Source organism: Gekko japonicus, unplaced genomic scaffold, assembly GCF_001447785.1.
Source record: "Gekko japonicus isolate JY-2015 unplaced genomic scaffold, Gekko_japonicus_V1.1 scaffold700, whole genome shotgun sequence".
NCBI classification, from domain to species: Eukaryota; Metazoa; Chordata; class Lepidosauria; order Squamata; family Gekkonidae; genus Gekko; species Gekko japonicus.
Window position 1 is genome coordinate 331,738 of NW_015163109.1, and position 10,967 is coordinate 342,704.

The 10,967-nt window shown below is 43.3% G+C and overlaps 1 protein-coding gene across 1 annotated transcript in view; it reads left to right on the top strand.

Annotated features, from left to right (window-relative positions):
* The window catches only part of ZSWIM6 (zinc finger, SWIM-type containing 6), a 123,067-nt gene that overhangs the window by 48,315 nt on the left and 63,785 nt on the right, over positions 1–10,967 (top strand). Inside the window, exons 2-4 of the mRNA XM_015406799.1 lie at positions 4,466–4,550; positions 5,714–5,778; positions 7,323–7,679. Of these exons, the coding sequence (XP_015262285.1) occupies positions 4,466–4,550; positions 5,714–5,778; positions 7,323–7,679 (507 nt within the window). The remainder of the gene's footprint in view (positions 1–4,465; positions 4,551–5,713; positions 5,779–7,322; positions 7,680–10,967) is intronic.

The window sequence follows — 10,967 nt, forward strand, 5'->3', positions numbered from 1 at the left end:
AAAACACTGGTCTGATTGGCACCTTGTAAATTGGCCTCCATACACCATTGGTTTAATGGGGAGGCTGGTTGGCTGTTCCCTTTGAATGGAAATTGGGGAGGGGGGCAGGTGGTCAAATCAGCTCTTTTAGTAAGGCCTAAGGTGCCTGCTGCTAGAGCAGACCAAAGCGAGCCGTTTGGGATGGTCCCACCCTGTTCTATGGCAAGACTGCTTAACCACCCTGTCAGTGCTGAGATACTTTCTCCCGAATCTTCCTCAGCCACATCACAGCCCAGTCAGGAAGCTGGGGCAGAAAGTATTTTCTTATACGCCTTTCTCCAGTAGCCGCCGCCACCACCACCACCAGTCAGATCAGCTCCCCTTTACTTTAGCATGCTGAATACCCAAAGTTAAGTAACTTTATTTCTACAAAGCACAAGCTCAGAGTAATGCCTAAGCAGGATTCAGCAAAATAAAGGGGGGGGGATTACAATCTGTGGCATATATGGTCTTTGTTGGTTGCATGATTCCTCCCTCTCCAGGCACACCAGCAGATATCTTTAGCATCATTCCCCTCTGTCATCCTTCATTGCAAATGCGCACAGGAATGCACTGCTCTCAGCAGGACCCTAGCACTGACCCGGATGGCCCAGCCTAGCACAGTCTCATCATATCTGGGAAGCTAAGCAGGGTCGGTCAGCTCTGGTTAGTATTTGGATGGGGGATCCCCAAGGAATTCGAGTGTCTCTGTGCAGAGGAAGGCAATGGCAAATCTCCTCCGTTAGTCTCTTTCTTGAAAAATCCGACAGGGTTGCCATAAGTCAGCTGCAACTTGATGGCACTTTACACACAAGGTGCCTCATGCTGGAGCAGACCGAAGCTTCCCTATGACCTAAGAGAGATGGGGGATTGTTGGACTTCCGGTTTGTGGATTGGCGATGGCGGTCGCTCTCCCCAATGCTTGGGGAGGCGACTAGCACACCAGCGGTGAGGAGGGATGCCACCTCAAGTGGTACCCCCATGGAGCCCTTGCGATGGGTTCCAGGCCAGGGGGCTTTTGAGGGTTAGCCTCTTCGATGGCTTGATGCTGGAGAATAGAGGCTTCCCTCTGCCCTGATGGTCCTGCCGCTGCGTGACCCTTGGGTACAAGCTAATTCGACCAGGACAGGTGCAGGAGATCGAGCGGAACAACAATGAAGAGAGTGAGGTCAAAGATATGACCAACAATGAATGTGAGTTCGAAGTAAACGGATTATTGTACTAAAACGGAGTATCCCCCCCCTGTGGGAAAAGCAGAGCGCAAGGAGGGACGCCTCCTAAGCGCATGGACAGATTAATGTAGCGAAGGGGGTAGGGGGAAAACTAACAGTGAGATTTTTCTGAGAGACTTACTTGAGTACCGATAGTGAAGCGACGAGTTTTTCGAGCCCTGGCAAAGCGGTTTGAAAGTGTAAACAAAGAGGAACATGGCGGCTTCCCGAGGAAAGTTTAAACCGAAACCAGGCAGTCAGAGTCCAAGACCGGAAGAGGGAGCAGACGTCATGAAGCTGCTAGCGGATATGCTCAAGCCAGTAATGGAGCAACCCAGTGGTATTAACCAGCAACTGGCCACACTAAATCAAAACTTCGCTTCACAGCAGCGCCACCTGGCAGAAACAGAAAAGAAAGTGGAGCAAGCAACTGAGAAAATCACAGAGATGGACACCGCAAATAAGAAAATGAAGAAAAGAGTGACAGATGTGGAAACAACACAAAAACTTCAGGAAACTCGTTTATTACAACTCCAAATGGAAAAAGCTAATATGACTCTCAGATTTCAGGGGGTGCCTGAAAGTGAAAAAGAAGATCTGAAGAAGAGTCTGGGAGAGATTATTGCTCCAGTAACAGGCTTATCAGCGGATGAGATAGTAAAAGACATGGAGGCTGCCTATCAGGCATATTCCAATTATATTTTAAAAAAATATCCTGCCTGGAGAGATTGTGGTTAGATTTGCAAGAAGACAGACCAGAGATGCTATATTAAAAGCAACTTCGGCAAATCCACTGAAAATTGGGAATACAATCATTAAGACGTTAAAAGACATTCCATTTGAAATTCATCAAAAGAGGATAAGTTACAAGGAATTGATCTCATTTCTTAAAACCAATGGAATTCAGTATCGTTGAGCAATTCCTGAAGGCGTCATCTTTAAAGTCAATGATAAAAGAGAGAAGATTGACTCCATCTTCAAAGCTAAGGAATTTTTGAGGCGTCATCTTTAAAGTCAACGATAAAAGAGAGAAGATTGACTCCATCTTCAAAGCTAAGGAATTTTTGAGACGTCAGCTAGGGCCGGGGGAAGAACTTAAAGATGAAGAAACTAAATCAAGTGACTCTGCTACTTCTGGAACAGACGAAGACTCTGTGGGTGAAGCAGGGGCCGGAGCGGGAGCAATGAAAACTGTATATGATTTCAGAGATAGAAAACCGAAGTAAGGGCAGAAGGACTCTGTAAATTGCTCTTTGAAGTGAAGATGCTCAAGAAGTACTCTCACGTTTGGCTTAAACTAGATTTTTCTTGGCTTCAAAAACTTTGGTTATGAAGTCCCTTACACCAAGCTGATATTAATACAGGATTTGATTTAAATGTAAACATACTGCATCTTTTCATCTCCTAAAACTCAATGTCATTTTCTGTTAAATGTAAGAGTTAAACCCTCCTTTGCTTTGTACTATGCCAAAAAACTTCTGACTTGAGATTAAACATTATCAATATAGCATAATTGGGCACATACATTAGTGAGTGTTTAAACATCCAAAGGGTACAGACTTGCCATTTCAAGGTGGAACTATTTCTGCCCAATATTTTATGTTTTTGTACTCACATTGTTTAACTGTTCTCAGTCTTCTTCCCACAAGGAATGCCACAAGTGGCTCCAAATTAACTCTTTGACCTAGTGCATATGTTTGAGTGACTCTCTAGTTTCAAAATCATGGCCTTTTGGGGAAGGGAGGGCAGGGTTAACATCCAGCTTGATGAGTTATGGAGAATTTGAAACCTCGCTCCGCTGTCTTGTGTAATTTTAGTTGGTGTTAACGTTTTCATTACACGAGCTTTGCATTTGGATTATTCTGTCCAACAAGTGCTAGGTCTTGCTTCTGAAAAGTTTTGGTTTAGTTCTTAAAAATCTTGTAGTACAAAAAGTTGTGTTTGGGTTATGTGGATTGATTTAAATAAAGGCAACTTTAATTAGCAATGTGAATTATTATTTAAATCGGGGGGGGGGGACTACCAATTTCAATCTGCTCTGCCTTGTGTGCTCCCCACCATACAATCTCAGCCAGAAACATAGTAGGTGGATCAGTGTTCTTTCTGAAGTGGAAGCCATGTTCTTTGGTATTGGGTTACAGAATCACATGGGGGGTGTCAGTTGGCATAGAATATGAGTAGAAGGCCACCCAGGTAGAGCAGCAGATGACATTAGTGGTGACTTGCAGTTCCCTAGCTCCTGGGGTCAAGCCATAATATATGAGCTGCTATGCTATTGAGTCCCACACAGTTTTCTTCACAAAGATACAACTTCCATAAGTATCTTAAAATCTGTTTTTAGAATGTTTGAATTAAATCTAGGCTTTATTTTAAACTAGGCTATTGCTAAACTTATTATGATGAACTTTTTTTTTAAATGGGTTTTTATCCTCCCAGCATGTGGGCTATGTAGCCAGAAACTCTGGATTAAGCTTCTGCCAGCATAAAGGTTCTATTTAGCTGCAAACAAACATGTTTCAATTATCACATCAATTAGTATGCATGCTTGTTCCGGATATTCACAAAATAGAAAATTGGCAGCTTGTTCTAAATTGTTCTGTTCTGTTGGCTGCAGCACAGATCTTGTCATGACTCCGCTCTCTGCCTCTCCCCCTTTGGGGGGGATGCTGCTGCCTTCTAAAATCTTCAGGATTCACAATTCTTCTAATGAAGCCTTTAGCAACGCACCAGTCTTTCCAAGGTGCAAATGCTGGATTGTTACTTGGTATGTGATATTAAATAACAGACCTTTTGTGGAGATTCAGAGCTTCTTTACAGATTTTGATGAAGGGGGGAAATGTCTTCTGGCTTTGTGTTTTCATGGCGAAAATACCCCACTTGAAAGAGCTGGGGAAATGGTGAGACAGTTATCAGAGCCCTTTAAGATGGATTATGACACATGTCCTTGTGTAAAGATGTGGTCCACAGTCTTTGTTATCTTGTGTAATGGGATCAAACAGGGGAATTGGTTTGAGATATAGATAGGTAAGAGCACAAACACAAGTGTGTCTTTGTTAGCATTTATATTCAGAGTAGATGGAGACCAAATTCTTGGCATGCATATTTTGTTGTGAGGTTTTTTGCACTGATAGAGTACCGAAGCTGTGATATTCCTGTATTGCAACATTTAAATTCAGAGTAGATGGAAACCAAATTCTTGGCATGCATATTTTTAATGAGTTTTTTTGCACTGATAGCGTACCGAAGCTGTGATATTCCTGTATTGCAATTTAACAATATAGGTGCTGAATGTGAAACTTCATCAGAGGTGAAAGTTGAGAGGTAAAAGATATGAGTATCCCTAGGCTTTCTTGGCCCTACTGGGTTAACAATGCATCTGGCTTTATTGGGAATACTGTGTTCTTAAATAAAGTTAAATCTTGTTTAACTTAAGATAGTTACACTTGTTTCCTTTGTGACAGACTGCTGTCTAGCCATTTTCACGTGGGCTCTCAGCTTGTGGTATAAATGGCATTGTGCATGTGTCCCCTTCAGAGTCATGCTCATGGCTGCCTAACCACAATGCTAGGAAGCTGACTGGCTGTATCTTGTATTTCCAGACAGTTGGAATCTCAGTTGAGGTCAAAGCTAATGTACTGTGACCATCCCAGGTTCTTATCCTGGAACTCTGCAGTGTTGTGGTTTCTGTGGCATTTTATTGCCTCCTTGACCGGAACACTAGTATGCAACCTATTTGTGATTACAGTAAAAAAATAATAATCTGAAAGAATAATGCTCAGAAATATACTCTCTTTTAGTTACCTATGAATGTATAGTAGGTCCTTCCATTCATCTGTCCTCAAAAAACAAAGTTTGCCCTTTAGCAGCATTTCAGTGATCCATTCCATATGAGCTTTTTATATTCACATTTCACTGGATTCAACTGATGTGTGGGGAGTTTGCACTTAGCAAGGGGAATCATTCAAACTCACAGCAGGCCCCAGTATGGCATATAGGCAGAAGTACTCCAGTTTAGTAAAAGATTCACCAGATGATTCTCCTGACAGCATTACTTCTAGAAAATAGTGGTAGAATATTGAAAGGCGCGTGTGTTCATCAGTTTCTTTGAAAGCAAATATGTACCTGTGATGATAACATAATACAGAGATGCTATATAGGGTAGGTTATTTTGGTGTAATCTATGTGACCTCTGAAGGGGGAGAAGAAGAAAAGGCAGGCTCTTGCCCATTGTACATGCACCCCACCTCCTCAGAGGCTCAGGTGATGGCTGGCAAAGTGGCGGCAACACCTTGTACAGGGTGGGGGGCACCCCTTCCTTGAAACTGGGGTGACCCAAGTGGGGATGGTGGCAGTGATTTTGAGGTCCCGTTCTGGACATTTGCCCAGGGATCTAGAGTTTCTAAGACTGTCCCTGATCATAGTATTTATGTGTGATGGAAGTATCCGCATGTACTGTCCATGTGTCAGGTCCCTCTTTGTGACAGGATGTTTGCAGAGCAGCATCCCCAATCACCTGGAAGGAGTATGCACATGGACACTTCCTCAGCAGGTAGGTGCCATGCTTACACAACTCGGTGATTGTGTGGAGGCAGGGGGACAGGGCCAGCACACTCACATATTCAGTCAGTGTCCCAAGGGGCTTTTCTCCCTCTCCCTTGATACTAGAACCTGTGGTCATCCACTGAAGCTGGAGGGTGGGAGATTCAGGACAGAGAAAAGGAAGTATTTCTTCACAGTGCATAGTTAATTTGTAGAACACACTGCTACAGGATGTTGTTATGGCCATCAACTTGAAAGGCTTTAAAAGGGGAGTGAACAAATTCATGGAGGATGGAGTTATCAATGGCTACTAATCATGATGGCGATCTACTTCCTCCATTACCAGAAGTAGTATGCCTCTTTAAATCAGTTGCTGGGGAGACAGGCGGGATAACATCAGTGTGTGGACTCCTAGAGGGAGCTGGCTGGCCACTGTGTGAACAAAATGCTGGGCTAGATGGGCCTGGTTTGATCCAGCTTGGCTGTTCTTATGTGTAGAGGGCTGGATGCGACTCAGAAGGCTGGCTTGATGAATGAAGTTCTGTATCAGCCTGGGATCTGAAGTACCAGTTTCTATCAGCACCTGCTGTAAGAGGTTGTGCTCTGGGAGCCCCACCACTAGGGCTAGGGTACATGGTTATGAAGGACAGAGCCTTATATATTGCAATATGTGTAGCTCTTCCCATTCCTGGTCCACCCACCTGGCACTACTCAGGCTCCAATGAACATATTTTTTTAGATTTTTTTTTTTTACTTTGCTTGCACTTTTAGTAGCCTGTAATAGCATTTACTGCAGGGTCAGTTGACTTTCTTTTGATGTATTGTGGTTTCATTGATACTTTGTTATTGTAAGCTACCATGAAAGACTTAGATTGAAAGGCAGCTTATAAACATCTGAAATAAACTGCCTGGACTGTAGCCCAGGATCATGTGGCATCCGTGTTGCATGAAGGATGGATGATCTAGACCGGTATGTCTGTTTCACAGAATACCTTGATCAGTATACATTCAACATGTGGCATTACGTTTGGGGTCTACAAGGAATTCAGCAGAGAACTTCCCTGTGAGCTCACTGGGAAACTGTACTGATGAATAAAGTGGAAGCCAGGCCCATGTTCCTGAATACAGCAGGATTGCATGTTGGGCTCTAATATGAATGCAATCCTGATATTAAACCAGCGGGTTCTTGTCGTACGTTATTGGTGGAAGGTTCCAACTGGTGTTTGCAGTTCTGTGCTCATGGAGTTGGAAAATGTATTGCTGAAAGCCTGTTTAAGTAATGGAGTCTTGGTGGACTGGTGTTTGTCTGCTTCCTGTTTTTTATTTCTGTAGTCATCTACCACAATGACTACTTTTGAGTGTATAAAGCTATTTATATACACAGTCTTCTGCTGTGGGTGATTCTGGTGGTCTCTGCTGAAGACCACAGTTCCTGTCTGAGCTGTTTCCAAGAAAACAGAACAGTTTTAAGATCTGCTACTTTTAATTTTTAAAAAAGAGCATCCTAGATGCTTCACTGACTTGTCCTTTTTAAAATTTCTCTTTACTGCACAGGTTTCCACCTGAGTGGCACAGTGACCGAGCCTGCAGCACAATCGGAGCCAGAAACTGTTTGCAATGTAGCTATCAGCTTTGATCGTTGCAAGATTACCTCAGTGACCTGTAGCTGTGGAAACAAAGACATATTTTACTGTGCCCACGTCGTGGCTCTTTCTTTATACCGGATCCGCAAGCCAGATCAGGTCAAACTGCATCTTCCCATTTCAGAGACTCTATTTCAAATGAACAGAGACCAGCTACAAAAGTTTGTACAGTATTTGATCACAGTGCACCACACAGAAGTTTTGCCAACAGCTCAAAAATTAGCAGACGAAATTCTTTCTCAAAATTCGGAGATCAATCAAGTTCATGGTGAGTTTATTTTTTCTCTAGGTTCTTCTCCTTTCAAGAATGTACTTCAAGTACACATGTATGGATTTTGTCTTTGTTGAAAAGCCTGACTTTCTTGCATGTAACTATACTTTGTAGTTGCCTATAGACCTTTTGCTCAGGTGTTAGCTTATGCCCTAAGTAGGCAGTAGAGTGCAGCTGAGTTTCTTGAACACTTTGAGGAAGTCATACCAGGACCAGTAATTGGTTGCGGCAGTGGGGAGGGATGAGATAATAAGCTGGATTCTTCAAGGTGTGCTTGCAGAGCTAGGGTTCTTGGGGCTGTTGGAAATGAAGGGTGTATTCAGGAGCTATTTACATGCTTACCTTGGGCTGAGGCTGTACTGTGAAGCCTCTAGCCATGTAGTGGATATGATTATTGGCATATTTATGTGGATGTTAATGCCTTAAAACAAGGCTTAAGCTGCATCTCTTTTGAACATAGCCTAGGAAAATGAAAAATCTTTTCTCCTCAGTTTCATGTGGTACCTGTAGGTCTGTTCTCACTTTTACTACTCTGTCTTGTTGCAGTAATTCCCACTTAAAGTGTAATTCCAGGGGTGCCAGGACAGCCTGTTCTGATACCATATCCCTGAAATTGGTTGACGGGTGTCTAAGACTGGCATCAATCGTGTAGTATTTGTGCTCCTGGAGGAGTCCACTGAGTGATACCCTGTCACCATTTGTACCAACATGGCTGAATATGAGCCCATGAAGATAATGAGATTTTGGACCAGTACACTATGTGTCACTGTTCTTCCAGCCTTTCCCTCCAGATTTGTATTATTGGGACTATGCTGTGTTTCACATGTATGCCTGCCTGTAGGGAAATCATGGGTGTATATACCTAGATGCAGTGAACTCTTGGTGTTTAGGGAGCAAGTCCATTCCCTTGAGGCTTGCTCATTGGAGGGAATGCTGACTTATTTTACAGGGCAGTTGTAAGGATTATTGTGGTGATGTACATGAACTACTTCGGGCACAGTGTTCATCAGTAAGACTTACAATGGAGTCTTCAGCTTTATGCTTTCAGTAGCAAAATCCATGTTACCAGGCCCTTGCTGTACCTTGGATAAAATGTCAACAATGATTTTCTGGTTACTCTGCAGTTCTGCTGAAATTTAGTAATTATGAGATTTTAAGATATTTTCTAATAATTGTATAAGTGACCAATCTTATTTTTAAAAAAAAACACCCTTCTGACAGCTCATGGAGCCCATTCCCACACTTTTCAGGGTTACTATGATACGAAAGAGCAGAGCATGATTCCATTCCTGGTCTGAAACTAAGTGGATACAGACCTGATGAGAATTGTGATGGATGTCTGCATGTGCCACTCTGAGCTCCTTGGAGGTGGGACAGAAAACAAATGCAACAGTATCACATCTTTTAGCATTGTGCCAGCACAGTGTGCAGCTCATCAGTTCTGAGCATGTTCCGGCAACTTGGCTGGTATTAGGGTTGCTGTTATGTACTTGTTCCGTTGACATTTATCCTCCTCTGTATTGGAGCACTTAATCATTTTAAACAGTTTGCAGGGTAGTACCCACCTCTGATGCCATGCTGCTTGTTCTTATGACTTACATTAATCTTGCTCTAGACAACAGAGCAGTGGCGGACTTCAAATATGCACTGATGGCCTGCATTGGAGACAACGTAAGACAATCCTAGTTAGGAGACATGCTTTTAAAGCCTTGAAGGTTTTTCTAACTTTTCAGATGCTTCACCGTTAGATGTGTTCTGTGGCTCCCAAGGGAACAAATGGAGGATATGTTTTATATAGAATCATGAGCAGGAAGTGTTCTCCATTTTTGAAGTGGTGCCAACTGCCTCCTTTAAGGCAGTCCTACTGTTGTATCATGCGTGAAGAAGGTCAAGAACTCTTGGAAGTTTAAGCAGGGTTTGGCCCTTGTGTATTTCAGCTGACATTTGAAGCACTTGGGTGAGTTCCAAAGCAGAGGCTCATTTAGAAGAAGTTCAGTGATGTGATTGCCTAAATGAAAAATACACAGTTCAGTGTTTTAATGTGACTATCCAGTTTATCTCTTAGTGACCATCCAATTTATTCCATAGTGAAAATGGACTTGAAAAAAGAGTGCCTTCCACATCAGAACAATACTTATGGGATTGGGTCCCACAGAAAAGTTTGTGGAAGGAGTTGGCAGAGAAGCCCTGCCTTCCCCAAAGAACTTGTCCCCAGAACCCTTGGTGAAATTTTGCATCCTCCTCCACCTGCACCGGTCGAAGAAGGCAATTTTTTCCAGCCCCTCCCCGCATCTGTGCCTCAGTCCTATAATGCTGTGGTGTATTTTGGCCAGGGAATCCTTGTGACCATCAGAAGATCTTCTAGGCACATACAGATCTATTCTGCCAACCCCTGGGCTTTTCTGCAAGGCTCAGTCTAGATGAGGATGTTTGTCTAGCTATGTAATTGACAGGAAGGAGGGGAACTGGTGGAGGTAAGCTGTATTAGGATGGAAGGGATGCATCTGTCTGTAGGTTCTACAACAGTGATTCCTGGGTCACTGGTGTCCACCACTGTGTTCCCTGGTGTGTGTTTGCTGCTTTGGTCTTGGGAGTAAAAGCCAAAGGGATCCTGAATAGACTAGACAAAAACAGGGAGCTTTGATTTCACTCTCTACCAGCTGACTGGCTACCAAACCACTGAGCTTATCCGACCAGGCACGTGCCATCTAGGTACTCCCAGCTTGGTTACAGAGTATACCTTTCTTATCTCTCTGAGCCCATCCCCCTTTGGAAACTGAAAACAAATAATGCCTCTTCCCCAAAGGTAGTGAGTTGATCCCAGAGATCATTCACTTCTCTGGAAGAGGAACTTCAAGAAGACCCCAGCAGGCATCATCATTGCACTGCAAGGAGCATCCATTCAGAAGCAGCTGCCTCTGTAGTAATATGGCACTTGGCTTAGAACCTCACAATGTTTTGAGATTAGCCATTATGTGGTGGTGCCCATTAGTTTGAATTCCAAAAGCGCTTGGAGGATCAACATGGTTGGGGAATCCTGTTCTGTGGAGCCCAGTTGATGTCCCAATTGTATAAATGCTGTCAAGTATTTTGAGGGGCTTTCTTTTGATTCATATAATGGGCTCATCTGGCGATGGATTTCCATGAGCTAAGGCAGATGACTCTTCCAGCCCTGGTCTCCAGGTTCATTTTTAGGTGTTGCATAATGAACCTAGGGCCTTTTGATTGAAAAGTGTGTATTTCTACCCACGAGTAGGGATGTGCATTCGGTTCATCCCCCGAAAA